The sequence below is a fragment of the Canis lupus genome, chromosome 20 (assembly GCF_048164855.1).
Source record: "Canis lupus baileyi chromosome 20, mCanLup2.hap1, whole genome shotgun sequence".
NCBI lineage: Eukaryota > Metazoa > Chordata > Mammalia > Carnivora > Canidae > Canis > Canis lupus.
Genome location: NC_132857.1, coordinates 3011226 through 3033929, shown reverse-complemented (window position 1 = coordinate 3033929; position 22704 = coordinate 3011226). Strand labels below are relative to the sequence as shown.

The following is a 22704-nucleotide window of genomic DNA, read 5'->3' as shown; positions in this document are numbered from 1 at the left end:
CTTCTTAAATAGAGAAAGCATTGCATTTGGAAACTTATTTATAAGAATTGGCAGCCAACTTTAATATACAGTATTCGAGTCAAAACTTGTTATAACATGTTCACAAAAATTATAGAGACCATAGTTGACCAGGTTTTACTGTACCTGGAAGGTTAGAATGTTGACATTATGACCCTCAACATTTATTTTTTATTTACTTAATGAATATCATATAGTAATCGCTGTATGATCACTTTATCCATGTCACTTCATTTAATCCTGAACACACTCCTAAGAAGAGCTACTATCATTATCACATCTGTTTTACGGATGAGTAAACTGAGGCACCAAGAGGTTGAGTTTAGGTTAAGTTGCCTAAAGCATTAGGAGGCAGTAGGACGTTAATGTGCTCGTGGCTAGTAAGTGGCATATAGGCTGCATTAAAACTCATGCCAGCTGGCTCCCAAACCCCATGCTCTCATTTACTCTATGTCGCCAGAACTCATAAACCAATGGACTTAGACTGTTACACAGAATATCCAAAGAAGGAAATTATGGCAGTTATTAAAGGAAAAGACATATCTTATTTCCCTTAAACATATCCACATAGCACACACGCATTCACACGCACACACAGTCCCTCACAGCCTCACATAGCTCTCATGCGTTCCCAAAACCAAATGATAAATTTGACAGATTGGAAATTTATAAAAAAAATCTATAAATATAAATATATAGAGATCCCCCCCCGAGAAGTGGGGGTATGGAAATTAAGATCTTCAGTGTTTTTAGATTAAAATTTTCTACCTTATGTTGTTTAACGATCCAAAACTAAACCCCATAGATGTCATGTCATGAGCAAGTAGGTTACGTATATAATGTCAATTCTACATAAACGCTATGCAGTACCACACTAACTAGTTTTATATTTTAACATGTATATGACACATATGTCTTTTATTTACCAATTTGGAAAAACTGTTTTTCTAATTTAAGGGTCCTCTTTTATCCCTGCCTTAAATAAACAACAACTGCACCTGCCAGATAATTCCTGTTTGTTGAATGAGTGTAGTCCTCTGGTGCATCTGGCCTATAAGATGGTTATGTTCCTACTCTCCCTACCTGGTGGCTTTGTTCTATCCATGGTGACGTATGCAGTCTTTTTAGGCACATCAGAAGATTTCAGATTCAGATTCGGAATTCTTCCCATTAGTGCCGGGAGATTATTTCTAAAAGAAGTTTTTTATATCAACCAAATGCGTTTTATATGGCCGAGATGGTCATGTCAGGCCTCTAAGACATCCTCATACATTTATCAAAACATCACGATAGAACTCTACTGAACAATGAAAATGCCAAGAGACATGAAATGCGGTAACAGAGAGGGCTCAGAAATCTCTCATTTGGTGGGGAACACATGCAGGCACAGGACAAGCGCAGGCAAGCATCCGCGTCCCCAACGAAAGAATGCAGCGGTTAAGAAAAGAAAAAAAAAAGTGGAAGCTAATGCTATGCCGGAGAAGAAGCAACCCTCTCTAGAGCATCGCAGGACACTTCCTTCTGGGAACAGAGAGGCTGTCCCACACTAGCTGGTGTGCTTCTGAGTCAGTCTTTTCAGCAGAGACACAATTTCTTTTAACTTTTTAATTAACGTGTGTCCTTGCTGATAGACATTGTGAATGAGACACTTTTTCCTTCCCATTATGGCTTTTACACTTTAGATTTAATTACCGTGGAAATGAATCAAGAAACATGACTTCAGGCATAGCATTCGGAATGTCAGCAGAGTAACGACACTAATTCTCTAAAGTATCAGTGTCATCCCATCTTTATGATGAGGGATGTGAAAATAATTTTAGGAGGTGACCGACCCAGAGACCCTATAAGACATTAGGAAGATCATCTGTGAACTGTAGTTAGGAAAGATTTTGTTTGGATAACAACTTAGTTTTATTTTGTGCATATTCATAATTACTAATATGCAAAGAAATTGTTCTTCAAGTATTATATATGGAAGGACCAGAGCCCTTCACAACTTGGATCTAAATGAGTTAATAAGCTATTATCAAAATCCAGCCACCTTTTCTTTTTATTGCCTAGTAGAGGGAATACTTAACATTATTTTATCTTTCATGCCACAAGCTATGAGCCATGGAAATGCAGTGAAGTCACTAAATATTTAGTCTGCCAGTAAAATATGTATTTGGAAAAAAAAATGAAACAAAGCTTTAAAATGACCTTATAAGAAAGAAAGTTGAAGACATATGGGCTACCTTCTCATACAATCCAGGGCTCGGATAAAGAAATCCTTGTGCAACTGGTGCTCATCTCTCAAGATTGAGCACTGCTCAAGAGTCACTGACATCGACGTCCTGTCTTTGGCACTTTTGCAACAGGTGAAACGAATACCGTTTAGTTTGCGACAAATCTGCAACACAGGCATATAAACAGTTTATTGCTCATTTGTAGATGACTCTAAAATGTCGGACTCGTCTAAACACTTCTTATCTAAACACACCAGATTTATGTTAATTTATGATAGTCAATTAGTTCAATCTGCCCTAGCGAATGAAAAACATTATCTTTTCATTTCAAAAGCTAGTGGAACAGATTGAATTTATGTAGTTCTTTGTATATGATGTGTGAGGTGCGGGGCTGCTGAAGCCGGAGGAAGTGGTAAGTGTCCGGCAGAGGCAGCCGTGCTCCCTGAGAGGAGGCCTGGCTGTAGTGGATGACGGAGACAGTCACGGCTCAGGAGCGATGCCTTAATCGTGAAAGGAAGATATCCAAGTGCCTGGATCAGACACTTGATCTGAATCCTACATAGCTAACATCTTACTTTACCTTTAAGAAACATTTGCTAGTTTTGGCTTTAGGTTATGAGATTTCAAACATCCACATGTTGCCACTGCAGCAGGTAACTGAACTGCTAGCCCCTCATCGATGCAACTAGTAAGAGTGAGGACACCAAATGGTCACTGTTAATCGCACCTCTACTGTACTGGGTACAACGCTAAGAAAGTTCATAATGATTGGCTCTTTCATTTATTTTTAAAAGATTTTGTTCATTGGTTGGTTGGTTGGTTGGTTGGTTGATTTATTTATTTATTTATTTATTTATTTATTTATTTATTTATTTATTTATTGAGGAGCAGAGGGAGAGGGAGTGAGAGAACCCTAAGCAGATTATTTATTTATTTATTTATAGAGGAGCAGAGGGAGAGGGAGCGAGAGAACCTCAAGCAGATTGATTATTTATTTATTTATTTTTCATTCATTCATTCATTTAGGAGCATCGGGAGAGGGAGCAAGAGAACCTCAAGCAGATTCTGAGCTGACCGTGGGGCCTGATGCAGGGGCTTGATCCCACAACCCTGAGATCATGACTTGAGCCGTTAGCTTCTGTCCTTTTCTGTTTCTTTTGTTATCCCAACGTAATTTAAGAGAAAAATCTCTGAGCCACAATTATCTCTTGTCTCACTGCCCTCTGGTTAGCAGGTGAATCATTCCGTTCTCTTCTCTTCCCTGTGCCATGGCAGGGCTCTCATATGAGATGCCAACACTATACATTACTGTCAACAATGTTAATCAATATGTGCTTAAAATAAATCTAATGTGATATAATACAGTCTTGCTTCATTACCTGCCATCAAGGAGGCCTTAACAGTTATCTGCTGTGAGGAAAAGATATACTAACATGCTTTATCAAGGGTTTTTACCATGTTTTAATTGTGATTCTGATATCAGACTAGGATTTACAAGTCCTTATTAGACCTTTGGTACATTGTCACTATTTCCAATATAACTGATTCAAGAAATATGAAAGCACAAGCATAAAATCTTTTTTTCATCTGGAAAACCCTAATCTTTTCAAATAAAGTGTATTTCAGAATTTTTAATATAAAATAACAAAGACTTGGCTATATTCATAATAATGAAATATAGACCTCAATGGCCATGTATGTGATAATGATTTTTAAAAAGAATGAATATTCTTTAAAACGTGTTATTTCTATTATATGCCACTATCCTCGTGAGGATAGTGTTCTAAATTTAGCATCAAGAGGAGGTAAGGGCAATTCAATCAGAGGGGACAGGCTGAGTCTTGGTTTCCTTATTTCTATAGCTCTTTGAACCATATGAACTTAATTTAATTCACTTCATTGGCATGTGGTCTCCTTAAATTCTTACTTTTTATTTCTTAAAGTTCAATCAAGACAAAACCAAGTAGTTTTATATTTTTTTCAATGAGAATGTAAAATAGAACACAGCAATATTTAACTAATAGATTTTTAAAAGATAGGCGAGAAGGGGCATCTGGGAGGCTCAGTTGGTTAGGCGTCTGCCTTTGGCTCAGGTCATGACCTCCAGGGCTTGGGGTGGAGCCTCACGTCAGGCTCCCAGCTCAGCAGGGAGTCCGCTTCTCCCTCTCCCCCATCTCTCCCCATTGTGCTCCCTCTGTCTCTCTCTCTCTCTCTCTCGGATGAATACATTTTAAAAATAAATTAAATAAATAAATAAATGAGAATGAAATAGAGAGAACAGCTTTTTGGAAAATGTCAAAGGGAATTTCTATATGTCTTCAAATGCAAAATATTATCCAAGTCCTTGAATTACAAAGAGGACATTGAAACTGAGGTGTCGCCCTACAGAAATGCTGTAATAATAAAGCCAGTGTTCCTACGGAATGCTCAGCTTGCACATTATGGGTGTCATGCACTTATCAAGGCAGATAATCACCCATTCAACAGTTAGGTTGTGAGAAAGCCATATTTGGTCAGTGTTTAAGTTTTAAAAAGAATATACACGAATGAATAAGACTCATGGGAAAAGCTTTTTTTTTTTTTTTTTTTTTTTTTTTTTACATATTCAATCGGTAAAACTACATATACGAAGAGAAAATGCACATTGGTGTTCGCACACGTACATCCTTCACTTAGCAATTCGCATCACTTCATGATACGTATACAGTGATATATGTATTTGTTCCGAAGCTGTCAGAAAGCCTTGGGAAATGATCAAATTACCTTCCTATTATCCTATCATTAGTAAAATAGCAAAAATAGCTCACGACCTTCCGTGTGCAATTTTTGTGAGAATTAACAACCATAGCCGTCTTTGAAGATAGAAAGAGCAGACACACCGGGGGTGGGGGGTGGGGGGAAGACTATTAAAAACAACCTTCCTGCGCTGCAGTGTGGTGCTAAATGGGGCCGGTGTAAATGAGCTGCCTGCAAGCCATGTCTCATATGGCTACCTTTGATGTTCCTCCCTGGGGCTCCAAGAGGGCATGAAGGGAAGCCAAAGCAGCTCTCCCCTGTCTTGCTCTCGGTAAATTATTTTATATAGACTCATGGTAAATCATCCATTCCTTTTTCCCAGAAGAGGGTAAGTCATATTGGATTCTGATTGACCACTGGCAGTAGGGATGAGGCTTTGTTTTATATGCTATTGATACAGAAGGAATGGAGTTATGTTAGAAGATCAGTCGCTGAACCCCAAATTACACAAGCAACGCCTACAAATATGGCATTCATCACAAAGATCTCCAACGTGTGCCTTTTCTGATGAAAAGATCCTCTTATTAGGAAAGGATCTTCGGGTCTGACTGCTTAACAAAATTCACAACTTCGTGTGAGCTATGCCTGAGTGGTTGCCAGACAAGAGTTTAAAAAACACAGGCATTATTCTCTCCCTCCCTGTGCTAGAACCGGGGGTGGGAAATGAGGCACAACTTCTCCCCTGAGGGTACCACTACATGAAGAAGAACCGTAGAAAATACAGCTCATCACCCCAAGAGCAATCCATCGGTAATAAATTCTACGCTAATATCTAAATTAACAAACGCATTACAAGCTCCTTAATTGAACAGTATGTCCAGGAGCCTGACGGAGGCCGTGCGTGAGATCCGCTAGCTGCACTCTGCTGCAACCGTCTGTCTCTAGGGCAGCACTTCAGCATCCTGATACGGGCGACTGACATCACAACAGGTGATGGAAAGGAGACCACAGACGCTTCATTTGAGCCTCCAATTGTCAAACAACACCCAGCATCCACCAGAAAAGCCAAGAGTAAAATTCTTTCTTCTTGAGAGCCTCCTCTTCCACCTTGTGTTCTAATGTACTGACAGAGCTACCACCAGCACTGAGAATGCCTAATCCCCTAGATAATGGAGGATGGCATCCGATAACCCAAAGTGTAGAGGTTGGACCCTACAGCTCGGGTACCCAGGGATGGTCGCTGGACATCATGGTGACAGGGACAAAGATCTGGCTGGAGAGTGCTTACCGTTGCAGCCAGCCACATGATTTCTACATTCTTTCTTTTTTTGGCTTGGATATTTTGATGGAGATTTTCTAGTAGTCCTTTTAAATCATTTTGTTCTTGAAAATGTGAAATGTCTGAGAAAAAAAAAAAGGAAGAAAGAGAGATAGTGTTAATATTAAGCTTCCCATGGAGATTTGTTCAATGTACGTGCAAGTAGAATTTCCATAACAACAAATAACATTTGGAGCAGAGAACATCTGAGGATAATCATATTTATTACTCTGAGGATAATCATAGTTATTAATCTCTCCGGCTGTATTCTTTTACTTAGAAATATGCCTCAGTTTCCTCCATGACCTACTCTGTGCTATTGTGGCAATGTCAATTTTCATATACTGTTATTTTCCTAACAAGGGAAGCATCTTTGATGATGCTGGCTGCTGCCGGACTTCAACCAAAGCACGACACAATATGAGACAGGAGATAGAATTTTATATCTTAATATCTTATAACCACTTTTTGCTACTAAGCAGCTAGTCTGAACCAAGAGGATATGTTAACCCAAACACCTCAGGGGTGGAAGAAATCTGAAGGTTCAGATAAAACACACAAAGTCAGTTTCTAAGCAAGATTCCCTGACCTCAGCACTACCGACCTTTTGGACTGGGTAACATTTCGTCGTGGGGAATGGACCTCTATTCTGCATTGTAAGGTGTTGACCTAAGCATTGCTGACCGCCACCATTTAGAAACCAGTAGTACCCTTCCTGTGACCACCAAAAATGTCTCCAGACATTGCCAAATGTTCCTTGAGGGCAAAATCTATCCTCCTCAACCACTGCTGTTGAGGAGCACAGGCATGGCATGGAGAGAGGGAAACCATGAGGGGTGAGAGTTAATTATATGAGATAACTAGACAGGAAGCAGGAAATGACTGATTGTTCAGATCCCTACATCCTAATAGCTAAAGCATAGGTAATAGATGGCATGCATTTTATATTAAACCTAAGGCAACGAACATTATGTCACAGACATCCTTGACACTTGGTGAGATGGGGTCAAGACCAGAATTATAAAGATGGAAACAAAAAGGCTTTCTAAGAAAGTTTTTGGATTAATGCTATAAAGTATGAAAACGTGCTCTACTGTTGAAGCCACATCGTGAGGACGAAGAATTCCTAAGAGTTTTCATCGAGGCTGAAAACAGGAGAAAATCCATAAGAATAATGTGGACTGTACGTAGGCTCTCCGGTCACAGCAAAGGAAAATTGATATATTCCTGAGTCGGATTTCTCTCTCACACATACACCTGCATATACACACACATTCACACACATACACAAACACGACACAAATAAACTGTGATCATAATGTGACTTCATAGTTCCCCAAACTGTACCAGGTGTTTCACTGTATTAAAATAATACATCTGTGTAGTTCTTGACTTTAGCTCCAGAGAGTGGGGAAGTATCCTGATGAACTATTCTGGGAATCTCTATCTAACGACAAGTGAAAGTGGTTGGTAAAATAAAAATATTCATTGACAACAATTATATGCCATCTTGAATGTCATGACTACAGAATAGGGGAAGGTCAAGTACAAGCGAGATGCATACCTACATTAGGGTGATGATAGTAAAAATATTCATATGAATAACGTGCATGATTCCACTGCATTAGTTACTAAATGGAAAAAAACCTATCAGAAGTCAAACCTTTACTATGTAACTATAGGTGATTCTCTTATAGACAAGGTTTGACTGAAAACATCACATTGCTAATAGGAGACTCTGAAATACAGAAATTTTAATAGGACAAAGCCCAGAGACAAAGGGAAGGAGGCATCGTAGAATGCCTTGAAGGCAGTACCAAACCAGCTCAGGACCCTATGGCTGACCAAAGAAAGTTAAGGACAATGATGCCACTTTTTTCACTGATATAGCGTGAGAGAAGTCAGGTCTACCATCACTGCCCTTAAAGAATTGACGTTATAAGCAGTCACTTAAAATTATGTATGGGTATATCATTAAGAGGAAAGGTGTCCTTGGCATTGTTGGAAGGAAAAATTGGTCAGATCAGTGAATTGATTCACTCATACAACATTGTATGCATATGTGTGCGTGCTTACATCTCTCCATACAACCATGTAGGCAGAGCAAGGCATCAGTCATTGTTAGGCTATAGGATTTAGAGTGATTTTTCAACTGCCCTTTCATGTCATTTGGACATTTAAAATGAACTTTTGCGGTTTTTAAAAAAATAACGTTATTTTAAAAGAAAGGGAGAAGAGCACAGTATATGCGTAAGAAAAGGAGAGAACCAAAATTCTTAGGATACAGAGATCTGACCTCAAAGTCTATGGTTCAGTAGGGTGAGATAGGTTTTTAAACCACTACTAACTGTAGTGAAGTCTACTGTGGGCTACGGCAGTAAGTCGGTAAAAATAATAACAGAGACCCAAGGGAAGGGATGCACAGTTCCACGAAGAATAGTTGGATGTGGACGGATTTCTAGCAAAGATAATGCTTTGTGGCTACAGAAAGCATGTGAGGCCCAAGGAAAAACGTAAGCAGAAGTGTGGCGACATGAAGCAGCACTGTCGAAGCAGCGAGCTCAGAGTTCACTATGTCCTCGCAGGGCCTGGTCCCAGAGGCAAGAATTACAAAGGGCCTTTTTTGCTATGCTGGGAAATCTGGACTTCATCCTAAAAAATGAGAGCAACTAGGGAATTTTAAATAGGGACATAACCATATCTGAGAGGTCCCTGCGGTACTTTCTGAAGTCACCTGGTATTAATGCTTTTGGATGTTTTTGAAAGGAATATGGAATGAGGATTTTACCCACAGCATCACGCACACACACATACACACCCTTCTGTAACAAGCATTTGATGAAATATTTACTCTTAGTGCATACACTGTTCTCTGAATATATTCTGTTCTATTCCATGTGATGATGATGATGGTGATTGTCCCAAGCCTCAAAATTGATGTAACAACATAGAGTCAACCTAAAAAATTTGCAAATTACTGACTCAGTGCAACCCCACGTCCAAGATGCTTCAGTGACTTTCCTAAGGTTCATAGTCAGAGGAAGTAAAAAATTCCAGGCTCCAAATTCCTACACCAGCAATTTTCCCTAAATCTGTGCTAGGGTCTTCACAATTAGCCGGTGGTACTAGAAGGCAGTTCCAATATTAACACAATGAACCACTTCTTCAGAATTCTGAGAATCCAGGATAAAGTACAATGACTTTTCAAAAATAATTTAGTTTCATTGTTGATATGAAGATTTTTTCCATCAGTCATTTAAAATAGACCATAAGGATCCAAAATGGAAGCCAAATGAGGATCATCTTTTGTCTATTTCTACCCCATAAAGATAGTGCTTTAGGATAGCTAGACATGATGTCCCATCGAAATTTCACTCCTTCTTCCCAGGGCATGCTTTTTAAAAAGAAGTTATCTTGATGTTCTTAAAAATTTTTAGGCCACTATTTCTATTTCTGTAATGATAAAACTTGCTTTATTCAGAGCACATCTCTACCAATTCAACACTTTAGTTGTTGCCAGTTTTTTTTTTTTTTTTTTTCAACCTGACAAAAATCCTACAGGTCACAGAAATTTAGGTCTGATTCTGGAAAGAAGTATCGTTAGTAATAACCAGTTTGTAGATTAGTAAGTGAGATTCCAAGATATAATGATAGATTCTGATAAACCAACGGGAAATCCTGGGATACAGGAATATGAATCGGTTTTTAGACTTAAAATGAGTTTCTTCACATGTAAATACAGCCAATAAGTCTTGCCTTTGCTACTCACTCCTGCATTACTCCAGCACAGAATTTAGACAGGGTGATTGAATCTCCATGCCTATCTCAATAAGAGTATTTTTTGTTTCAGATGGGGTTCAAGAAAGTAATCGGGTGAAAGGTACAAGAATGTTCACTGCATTATTATTTATAATATTAAACAACAGCAAAAAAACCCATCTAAGTGTTCATAAAGAGAATAAATTATATATTCATGAAACATAATATTATATATATAATGGGTAAAATCAATAAACATGCTGTACTATATATGTATATATCAGTATGAATATAGAGTAAAAATTATGTTGAGGGGCCCCCGGGTGCCTCTGCCTTCAGCCCAGGGCATGACCCTGGGGTCACGGGATCGAGTCTCACGTCGGACTCCCTGCAGGGAGCCTGCTTCTCCCTCTGCCTGTGTCTCTGCCTTTCTCCCTGCGTCTCTCATGAATAAATAAAATCTTTAATTAAAAAAAAAAAACTATGTTGAGCAAAACAATAAAAATTGTAGGACTCATACAAAATAATAATATGAAGTTAAACATGCAAAACTACATATTTTTATGGATAATATATATGGGGTAAAAATGTGTATGAGAATGTAAAACACCAAATTCAGGATATTAGTTTTCTCAGGGAAGGAAAGGTGAGGGATTGGAACTGGAAGGGGTGCAAAAGGGGCTTTCATTCTACCTGTATTTTTTCTTAAAACATTTCTGAGGCTGAGTGATGGATTCCTTAGTGTTTGTTATCTCATGATCTGTTCCTTTTTTGTTTGTTTGAAACTTTCATATTTTTTTTTAAAGCAAGCACGGCGGAGCCAAGATTCCCGGAAAGTGATTTCCAATGCCAGCTCTGTCCCTGCTTTGACATGTGGCCGTAGGTGAGTTGCTTAACCCTCTGTCCCTATTTTCTCAACTGCAAAATGAGGACAATAACCCTGCCATGCTTCATCAACTTGAAGTGGAAAACAATTAATAAAAGTCTTGGCAGAAGTGCCTACATTGTTAAATTGTGTCAACTCTGAAAAATGGAGGAAGACGTTAGCTCTTAGGAAAGCATTCACAGTCTCAGATAGGAAGCCTACTTTCCCAGACAAAAGTCAGAATTTATCTAAAGTAAGGTGCATACAGGTACCCACAAAGATCAGAATCACAAACCTTCACAAACTCTGTGACTGTTTTCTTATCACTCCCCAAGGGCACAAAATAGCCGAATTCAGAGTCACTATTTATAGCAATTTTTCTCCTTGTTTCTTTAACATGACATTGAATTGAATCAAAGGCGGAGTGCAGACAAGTGAACAGGAATGGGCCTGTAAACTCTTAGCTGATTGATGTGTGATGCTAACGAGGCCAAGGCAATAGCTTCCTCATCTCATGGTCAAATGTTGTATATTGCCAGAGAGTATTTCAAGATGAAATGGAAATTAAAGCTGAATTCCCAGCGCCTATTCCACCCATTTCCTACTTCATAGCAGCCACAAAATTTACATGGATCAATCATACCCCCATTCTGAACTCAACTGCTGTAATCCCAGCTGCCGTGAAATCAGGACTACTTTAGGGATGGGCATCTAAAACTAAGCCAGTAGAACTGGACTGTGACTTCAGCAATTATTCCAGGGGTATATGTAAGTGACCTGTCCTGCCCCAGCTGAGTGAAACTCAGGACTCAAATGTGGAAGAGGAAGAAAAGTCCTTTTTATCTCTTTGGTTGAACATGGGGATAATTGTTCACACCTGCCATCCTTTGGTATTAGACGACCGATGCAGGATAAAGTCAACACTAAGAGCAGCTGAGGGATGAAGTAGGGCAGGAAAGTGTCTTTTCAATACTGTTAAGCCATTGGAGCGACTTTCCCTTGAAGGGCTGCCTGTCTTACCATTGGAATTTTCAGTTTTGTTCATAAGTTTTCTTTATCGTTCAAGCCAGTTTGAGTGAAGGTTTTCATCACTTGAGATAAAAAATATGCTAAGGTAAAAACACATGCTTGTATCGGTGTTTTTAACACTGGCCAGCCATACTGCAGATGTGTATTGTTGCTTTAGAGGTGAGAAAAAGACAAATAAGTCAGAATGTGTCTGTAAAGCAGCACATCAATCACTTCTACAGCAATGGTTTGAAGACATGGCTCCGCATTCTTTGACACTCCTTCTGTTGAGAGGTGGAGCCTGTGTACTTTCCTGCAGAACGTGGGTGGGCTTGTGACGGTCTTGATTGTAACAGAGTAAGGCAGGAGTGATGCTCACTTTGGAAGTCGGGTCATAAATGACTATGTGGCTCTTTGCCTGATTCTCTTTGAACTTTGCTGTGCGTATTCCCTCTTCTGAGGTGTTCTCTGTAAAAACCCAGGCACCATGTTTGGAGAAGCTCAACCCCACGGAAGCTCCTGTTTAGGCCCTCCACTCCATGGTTTCAGCCAAGTCCAGCCTTGAGTCCGCATGGCCCAGGTGCTAGGATGTGAGTCCAGAAGCCTGCAGAGGACTCCAGCTCCTGGTCACTTAAGTGACCCCCTCTCCCGCCACCAATCTTTTTTCCAGTGGACGTCCCTGATATCATGAAGTGGACATAAAGTATCCCTACACGCGGTCTAAATACCCAACCCACAGAATCTGTGAGCACAAATAAGATGATTCTGATTTCATATGAGTAAACTTGGGATAATTTACCTAATAAATAAATAATCAGAATTACAAAGGAAGAAAAAAAGAAGTTGGAAGGGCCTGTATCTCTACATATGAAAAATGAACATAGAAAGGACAATACTTTCACAGTCCACCTTGGTTAGTACTATATTCTGTGATATCAAGTCTTCTCTATAATTAATTCTGAAATAATTAGAGTTAAATGTACTAGCAAGCAAACAAAAGCAATTAGGTGAAAGCCACTGAGATGTCTTAAAATTGGAAATTACGTTCTTTCAGATGCTGTAAAATCTTGAAAAATATAGAAAAAAGCCCCAGTGAAACTGGCTTTATCTAAATTGTATTTCCAACTTAACAATTTATGAAAAAGGCAATATAGGAAATCAAATATCAAACTCCCTACCTGAACAGAGCTGAATAATATTTTTGACCTATGCACTTTCATTGTTTCCTTTTAAATGAATTTCAAGTTTGCATCATCCACAGCAAATGAAAAGACAAACTTTAAAAGTAATTGTTAAAATATATTAAAAGCAGTGGGTTAAAATTTCTTTAGGAATTTCCTTATTAATATTTGACATTGAAGTCCATGGGACTTTGTGTGAAGGGAGGAGAGCAGAATTATAACATATTGTTTTCCCATTTTCCTTTTTTTTTTTTTTTTTTTGAGGACAGTCATGATTGATTGCTGACTCTCCAAACAGTTTCAAGTCATTTCAAAGGGTTGGAGGATGGTTTGTAGGTAGATAACTCTCAACAACCTACATTCCTCAGATACCTGAGACAGTTTTATGCACAGATAGAAAATTTGAGTATGAAAAGGACTTGACACAGATTCCTCAACTCAGTATTTTTTTTTTCTTTTTTAGAGAGAGAAAGAGAGCAGAGTGAGCAGGGGAGGGGTGGTGAGAGAATCTCAAGCAGACTCCAAACTCAGTGTGAAGCCTGATGTTGGGCTCGATCTCATGACCCTGAGATCATGACCTGAGCTGAAATCAAGATCAAAAGGTTAACTGACTGAGCCACCCCAGTGCCCCCGCAGCTCAGTCTCCCTGTGAGCCAAGTTGCAGTGCTTGGGATACTCATGCGTGTGTTCAAATAAGCGGCCTAGGTCCTTAGCACAGAAGGCAGCTGAATGGCCACCTTTTCTTTTACCCAGGGTAACTTCTAAGTTCCTTTATTTTACCCTGACAAGAGTAGCAAGATTAGTCCTGTTGAGAGCACACATTACACACTAAAGGTCTGAAAACCAAAGCAAGAACAGATTTCTCAAAGCTTAGGCCAGAAAGGGAAGCAGCTGTTGAGGTAATTCCAGTGCCCCCCTCCCTGACCATGTATGAGCCAGGCTGCCAGTGAAATATGCCAAACCAAATGGCAGCACAGAGACACAGATGCATAACAAGGCCATCTCCAAAAAAGAACAGTTCAGCACTCCATGCTCCTTCACTTCTCTGGTAACATGGAAGGAACTGACTCTCATATTGCCAGAATGATAGCCTCAACAACGCAGGGAGACAGTTGGGAAGACAGGGCTTTCTCCCAATAGCCAAGGCCTCCACATTACTTCCTTGGGCTCCTGGAGGCAAGTAGGAATGAGATCGCGAATATTTCATACTGAACAGAATAAAAAAGAGAACTCTTGAGGTATTAAGAGAGGTACGAATGAGGTAAAATAGAGGGAGAAGATGATGGAAATAAAGCTGCTCTAGGAGGCTCCAAAATGAAAAGAAAATAGGTCACAAGAATCCAGGGTCTACATTTTATTTCATTCATATAAGCTCCTTTTTTGACTTGAAGTGAGCTCTAGTTTTATAATCTGAGATTCTCATATATTTATTGTTAGCAAGAAAATATATTACTCTACTCATGTTGTCAGACTTCTCTTTTCTGACCCACCAGATAAGGATAGTTTTATCCTTGAGTCTTGAGTTCCTCCCCCTTACTTGACTTCAAAGATGAGTTCTGCTTTATCTGGAGCCTTGTTTTGCAGAATTGGAAGCATGATGAAATAAAGGTGCTTCCAGAATGAAGGAGAAGACCTTGCCCTTGCTGGTTGAGGAAAGTAGAATAGTAAGTAGTGGATGTCTGAGAGCATGGCATGCTCAATAGAGTGAATTAGAGTTGGAAAAAAGGATTTAAAAAGGAAAATCATAGGTTGCTAGTTGATATTTAATTAAAAATCAGAACAAGTTTTTAGTTACCTTTAATTGTTGGGCTCTTTGCTGGATATAACTCTTCTAGAAGTCCTAGAAGATTTGAATTAATTAAGGTATATTTATTTCCAAAAGGGAAGGTGAGACCTGAGATTTTTAATATCTACCTTACTCCTCACTTTGGAGTCAATGAACTTATTCTAATGGTGATGATATCAGGATCTTAGTGCTATCAGAATGATATCAGAGTATTTCACAAAGGAATATATGCTTTCTAAAAAGATTATCAGAGAAGCAGTGATTACATCAGAAGCAGCAGTAATTATCAGAGAATAATTGATTGATTGCTGACTCTCCAGTTTCAAGTCATTTCAAAGGGTTGGGGGATGGTTTGTAGGTAGAGAACTCTCAACAAACTACATTCCTCAGATACCTGAGACAGTTTTATGCACAGATAGAAAATTTGAGTATGAAAAGGGACTTGACACAGATTCCTCAACTCAATTTTTTTTTTTTTTTTGAGAGAGAGAGAAAGAGAGCAGAGTGAGCAGGGGAGGGGTAGTGAGAGAATCTCAAGCAGACTCCAAACTCAGTGTGAAGCATGACAGATATTGTTTTCCCATTTTCCATGGGAAGCATGATAAAACAATTCATTAAAGGTAATATAGATAGCTATTTGAAGGAATGCAGACAAGACAGAGAAGAAGAATCTATCAAATGCACAAAAGAGGCCGGTTGGTTCAAATCATAGGCAGAGCTTTACAATCAATTTTAACTGGATCAATAAGTTGACGTGTGTATACACAGGAGGAACATAAGTCCCTTGAGAAACTCAAAGTGCATATTGTCATGATACTGTCCATCACTCTGACATTCATAAGTGCAATGTGACATCTCAGGACAGAACTGACGCTGGAAAAATGAACTTCCTTTCTCCGGTGAGATAATGGGAGACTGTACTTTGAAGTACTGGCATATACATATTAATCATTCTCATTTAGTCGATAATGAAATGGAGACATTCAAAACATCAAGTGATTTGCCTAAGTGAGCTTTCAATTGGATTCATATCTTCTGATTTCATGCCATCTTGTGCAGACTTACAGGCTGGTTTCCTGGGAGCCTGGCCAATATTGGATGACTGGTAGAAACTGTAATGCAGGACCGAGTCTACTTAGTCAACAGACAGGAGAGCCCCCGTGAGAAAGAAAGAGTGTAGAAAAAAATGTAAAGATGAATTAATCTAAAAGACTGATTTTGGACTTGTCCTGTACAAATTAGAGCAGAATAAGGCTCACCAAAAACCCAGACGTATCTAATTTGTGAGGACCCTGAAGTAACACGGAAGAGCGGAGAGCGATGCTGGGGCAGGTGGCCCTGTGTGTGGGTTTGTGTACGTACGTCTATCTCTGTTATTGGTGGTATTTGTGTTTGTTGCTTCAGTCCAGTGGACAAGTCATTGGACGCTAGGAGTCTATGTCTGTGGTTTTGCCTGTACAAAGAAAATTAAAACTGACCACTGTTTTGTATCCCTTTCCCTTTCAAAAAGTCACAGAAATGACTTTCAGGAAAAAAGAGACATATCAGGGAAAACAACTTCCTTAATCTTTATTAATCAGACAGCATTAAAAACTTGAAGAGGTAAGTGCATCAGAGTTTCTTTTGCAATGAGCTGAAAATAAATCTGTAATTACAAGCATGTTGAAATTATAAACAGAAAGTAAAAGTGCTGCTGGAAATATTTAAACGTTTTTAAATCTGCAATTTTATTTATTTATTTGTAAAGATGTTATTTATTTATTCAAGAGCGAGAAAGCCAGAGACGGAGCATGAGCAGAGGGAGAGAGGGAGATGCAGATTCGCTGCCAAGCAGGGACCCCAACTTGGGGTCCGATCTCAGGACCGTGGGATCGTGACCTGAGCCGAAGGCAGATGCTCAGAACTGACTGAGCCACCCTAGCACCCCTAAATCTGCAATTTTAAATTGCAGCCCTTAGATCTACAGCAGTGAGAGAGTAGCACCATAAAGGTGAAAAGAATACTTAACTGAGTGTCAGGATTAACTGACGGTCAGGAAATACACAGTTTAGTCCCTATTCTCCTCCTAGTGAGGTGTGTCAACTTAACAAAATTTATCTTGGATCCCTAGCCTCTCATGGCAAATAAGGTTGCACTAGGCCAGTATTTCTCAAAATATCCTGAGAAGCACTTGGCATTTGGCAAGATGCTCATGAGTATTATATATTTTTGCTACATATGCCATATATATATATATATATACATACATATGTGGCAATAAAATGCTATTTCAACAAATTAAGTAGCTTTAGACACCATAGAACAGAACTGGAAAATTATGACTTGAAGCCTAAACCCAGTCAGTTCAGTGTTTTTTGTAAGTATAATTTTATTAGAATTTAGCCATGTTCATTAATTCACACGTTGTCTATGGCTCATTTTGCACCCCAATGGCAGTGTCTAGTGAGTAGTTTTAACAGCAATCATCTGGCCCTTAAAGCCTGAATCATTTACCCTTTGGTCTTTTACATAACACATTTGCTGAGTATGGTACAGGCCTTTCCATAACTTTCAAAGAGATAATGTGAGTTCCCAAACCATTTGACTACGGAATCCTTTTATCGCCCAACAATTACTAGCAGAAGTAGTGCTCCTTGGCAGAGTCTAGATTAGATTATTGACAAGATCCCGATTCTTCTCTGATTCTTTAAAACATTCAGCTAAATGACCTCATCTATCTCATTCATTCATTCATTCATTCATTCAAGAAGCATTTATGGAGTATAAACTCTGGGCCAGATAATGTTTTTGGTAGTTGGGATACAGTCAAAATATAAACAAGAAGACTTGTCCTCGTGGAGCTTGTGTTCCAAGGAGAGAGAGCCCAACGAGGTAATGATAAACTGTAGGTAGATGACAGCAGATGTTATAGAGAAGGGGACCAGCATGGGAGACTGCAATTTTAAAGAGGGCAGTCAAGAAAGGCCTAAGAGAGTGACATTTGGGGAAAGACTAAAAGGAGATGAGTGAAGGATCTGCATATGGGAAAGCATTTAAGGCAGAGGAAATAGCCAAGGGAAAGTCCTAAGAAACAGCAAGAGGTCGATGTGGGGCAGAGTGGAGCAAGGGAGGGGGACAGAGGTAGGAGAAGACAACAAAGAGCAGATTTGTTGCCATAACAGGGAGCCTTCAAGACCACTGTAAGAATTTGGGTTTTTTAGTCTACCAAAAAAAGAGGAGCCATTGGAAGAATTTAATAACTTACATGATTTTATTTTCATTTTTATTTTTTTATTTTTTTATTTTTTTAAAATTTTTTTTATTTATTTATGATAGTCACAGAGAGAGAGAGAGAGGCAGAGACACAGGCAGAGGGAGAAGCAGGCTCCACGCACTGGGAGCCTGATGTGGGATTCGATCCCGGGTCTCCAGGATCACGCCCTGGGCCAAAGGCAGGCGCTAAACCGCTGCGCCACCCAGGGATCCCTTTTTTTTTTTTTTTTTTTTAAATTTTTTTTATTTATTTATGATAGTCACAGAGAGAGAGAGAGAGGCAGAGACACAGGCAGAGGGAGATATTTTCATTTTTAAAAGAGGAGTTTGGCTGCAGTGACAAAAACTCAGGGAGGTTGGGAGAGGAAACAATGAGACCAGAAGGACATTATTGCCATAATCTGAAAGTGAGAATAATAAGGACTTGTCTAGAGAAGTAGAAATATAGGTGGTGGGAACTGGTGGCACATTCTTGGGAAATAGAGCCAATGAAATTTTCTGATGGACTGAAAGTGGGGTATGAGAAAAAACAGAAGAGTCAAGGGTGACTTCAAAGTTGTTTTTTTTTTTTTTTTTTTTGCTAAAGCAACAACAAAAAAACTAGAATTGATTAAAAACTGACATGGAGATGATTATAGGAAAAGTAGGCTTTTAAGGGCATATCAGGGACAAAGTTTGGGGTGATGAGCAAGATAAATGAGGCCCAGGAAGAGAGATGGGCTGCTGATGTAGGTACAGAGGTCGATAATTAATAGGTGGTATTTAAAGCAATGAGCCTGTTCAACAGGAGCAAAGTAAGCCTTCAGAGACTAAATCCTGGGACCCTCCAACGTTTGGGGGTCAGAAACTTAACAAGGAATCAGTGATGGAGGTGGAAAACTAGCGGCCAGACAGTAGGAGCAATCACAGAAAGGTGCCGCGGTCTGGAAGCAAGTGATGAAAGACAGAAAAAAATAACGATGTCAAACCTATTACTACATTAAGTAGGATGAGGACAGAGAACTGAGCCTTGGCTTTAACAATACAGAAACCCCGAAAGACCAGTTTCAGTACAGTTATGTAGACCAAAGGCTGGCTGGAGCAGGTTTAGACAAAAAAAAAAAAAAAAAAAAAAAAAGTACAGAAAATTTGGAGACAGCTAGTAATCTTTAAATTCCACTTTTATCTGCTCTTTCTGGAACATTTCCAACCTGAAGGCAGTCCTACATTATAGGGTAATGTCTCCTATACTGCCAATACCTTTTACTCATCTTTAATGTCTATGCGATGCCAAGCATATGGATAACACGTGAAAATTGCCTCAGCCATCTGAATGTTTCCAAATACATATATGTTTGAAATAAAATAAAATATTTGGGTGAGTAACTGGATTTTTCAATTGTATATCTGGACAGGAACACAGTATCAAAGTTGGACATCTGCAAAACGGAAATTAGTAGTAGTAAGTTAATTACACAGTAATTTATAGTTTTGTTGGAAGAACGTTCATGTGTTAATTTGAGCCTTACATCTTCCTGTATCTTCACGTTTGTTGAAAATGCCAAAAATCTATGGTATTCAGATTATTCCTTCTGCTTGAGAAACTTAGACACATTAGGTTGGCTTGGCATAAGTCAAGGTAATCGCATGTTGGCCAGAGTCATGATTATCGCTCAGTTGCCTTCTACACCACGTTTCACTTAGGTCAATGAATGTCCGGTGAATGGCAAATAAATAGAAGATACAACAGTTCAATATTCTGGGAATTTCACTTTCTTTTACACTCAAGTCTAGGGTAGAAATGAAGCATGACACATAAATTTACACTTTGATAGCTCACTTATGGCCTTCTGCAAGTCTGACCTGGTGGTTCCCAACTCCTACGGTAGCGAAGACTCCCCCGGTGGCTTTACTGAAACACGAACCGCCAACCCCACAGTCAGATGCGGGTGGTCTGGGGTTGTTTGTTCACGGATGAAAGTAAGAGGAGGTGCTGAGTGGCGGGGCCCTGGCTCCCCCCAGATCTGTGTCTGTGTCCCTCTGGCCCTTGTTGCCTAGGCTGCTTGCTGTGTGTAGACTCACGGTTCGGGTCACACAATAAGACTAAGGGGGGAGGTCAAAGGAAGGAGGGAGGCCGCAGGCTCCGGGTGCGGGGGCAGCCCTGTGCAGGGTCCCGGCTTACCCCGCACAGCCTCCCACCCTGAGGAACCCAGAGCAGCTGGCCGAGGCCCGCTGACCCCACAGCTGATGTCCTCAGTCCCCACAGCGGCCCCTGCTCTTGCCAACTGGTGGGGGTGGGGAGCTGTGCATCCCTGGTGGATTTCTCCCCCTTTTGTCCCCATGTCTGTCACCCACGTTCTGCAGCAAATGCCCTAAGTGTGCTTTCCTGGCCGGGCCAGGATCGATGAGGCTGTGTTTTATGGAGTCCAGCCTAGGCGAGCTGAACGTGTCTGGTTCAGACCCCCTTCCCCACCTTCTTGCACTTCCTGACTCATCACCCAAGTTTACAGACAGTAAGAAGGAAGCAAGGAGGAGAGGTATTTGAGGGGAGGGGGCGAGCTGGTGGGGGAAGGGTCCTGCAGATTTCATGTCACCCGCAGCTGAACCTGTTGACAGTAGGACAGTAGTCTCTGGCACCACTGTGTGTAGATGCTGAGAGGCCATCCTCATGTAGAGTGTGTGGTGTGTGTGTGATTATATAATATAAATGTATCTATTCTATATGACGTATATTAATATATTTATTAATGCAAATCAATCAGAAGAGATCTAGGATTGTTACGTGTGGGGGAACGTTAATGATTTAGAGATTTATTTTTTTTAAGATTATTTATTTGGGAGAGAGCATGAGAGAGGGGGCACGCAGGGGAAGGGGCAGGGGGAGAGAGAAAATCCTGAGGCAGACGCCCCACCGAGTGTGGAGCCTGATATGGGGCCCGACCTCAGGACCCTGAGGCCATGATCTGAGCTGAAACCGAGGGTCAATCGCTCAACTGAGTCACCCAGGAGCCCCAGAGATTTACTTTAAAGCCTGGGAAATATTCAGCTTGTATCAGAAAGTCTCTTTGCTAACTGAAAAGACTCAGACTGTCGGAAGGCATTTAGTGGGGCGCGAGCCTGAGTGTGACGGTGAGTGGCCGTGTGTGTGCATGTGCACAGCCGCAGGCCTGCGCGTCTGTTAGTGTCCTCCGAGGTGTGTGCCCTGCCTCATCTCCCCCTTTCTGAGTTCAGGTGGCTTCTGGGGGCCGCTGGGTTTGGCGAGGAGGCGCAGGGCGGGTGGAGGCCAGGGATGGGGTGCCGGGCCCTGGACCCGAGCACCGGGCGAGCGATGCAGGGCGGCTGGTGGCCTGCTTCCCAGTAAGAGCCCTATGTGTCCACCTGTCAGCTCAGCCCCCGGAGAGGGTGACGGCGAGTGGCACCCTGGCTGCTCGCTCTTGCTCTTCTGTTCCCACTTCCTAGAGGAACTAAATCCAATAATCTCGCTCGGGGGCCGTTCCCGTACACTCGTTCTAGGAGAAAACGATCACGCTTTCCCAGAGCCTTCCCGCCTCTATTTGACAGCTCCTGTTGAATTTTCAATGGCTATATGGCCATAGTTTTTTTTTTTTTAATATATATATATTTTAATTTTTATTTATTTATGATAGTCACAGAGAGAGAGAGACAGAGAGGCAGAGACACAGGCAGAGGGAGAAGCAGGCTCCATGCACCGGGAGCCCGACGTGGGATTCGATCCTGGGTCTCCAGGATCGCGCCCTGGGCCAAAGGCAGGTGCCAAACCGCTGTGCCACCCAGGGATCCCTGGCCATAGTTTTAGAAAGATGGAGTTCTGTATACCCTACGTCGGCAAATCGAACCTCAGTAAAAAGATTCTTCATCGAAAAAAGATGAAGAATTTGATGAAGAAGAAAAGATGAAGGGTGAATTGATCCATTTTCTGACTTAACAAAGTCTCATTTTAGGTGTGCAACATTGCCTTCATAAGTTCAGCTTTTCTTTTTCACCTACTGCTGGGAAATACTCTTATATGAAGGTTTTCTTGTCCTAATGGGGTACTGTTACTTTTTATAGATTTCATATTATTTTGAGTTTTAATATTATAATCTTCTTTCTAATTTTACCCTTCGCTGAGCCAGTTTTGTTCCATTGATTTATTTTTTTAAATGAGGGGTAAGATAAACGAAAACACTTAAAAAATGGAAAATGTTAACTGAAAATATAAGCTCAAAGGACACAACAATATTTTGGTTCAAATAAATTGCACCCCGTTAAATAAATCTTGGCCTGACAAAACTAGACATCAGAGTGCTTGACATTCATGCACGGCTTTTACAAATTATAGTTAAAGAATTATTTTTAATGGTTATGTTAAAAAGAATTTGACTGGATATCAGGGAAAACCATGACCAATCTGACTTTTAAAGTGAGTCCAATGTGTGTGAGCAGACTCCTGTTTCAGGGCATTTTCCTCTGTAGCTCTCAGGGGACCAGGAAGACCTGACAGCGGTAGACCAGCAGCCTAAACGACACCTGGCCTCTTTCCAAACCTTATTTACTCAGAACAGTGATCTTAAGGA

General features: G+C 40.4%; 1 protein-coding gene across 15 annotated transcripts in view; it reads right to left on the bottom strand.

The window, feature by feature from the left end:
* INPP4B (inositol polyphosphate-4-phosphatase type II B) overlaps positions 1-22704 on the bottom strand; it is a 709031-nt gene that overhangs the window by 42533 nt on the left and 643794 nt on the right. For all 15 annotated transcript variants that reach the window (XM_072788249.1, XM_072788250.1, XM_072788263.1 and 12 more), the window contains 2 exons: positions 6268-6380; positions 2253-2407 (listed from right to left, as the gene is read on the bottom strand). In XM_072788249.1, coding sequence (XP_072644350.1) covers positions 2253-2407; positions 6268-6380 — 268 coding nt within the window. The remainder of the gene's footprint in view (positions 1-2252; positions 2408-6267; positions 6381-22704) is intronic.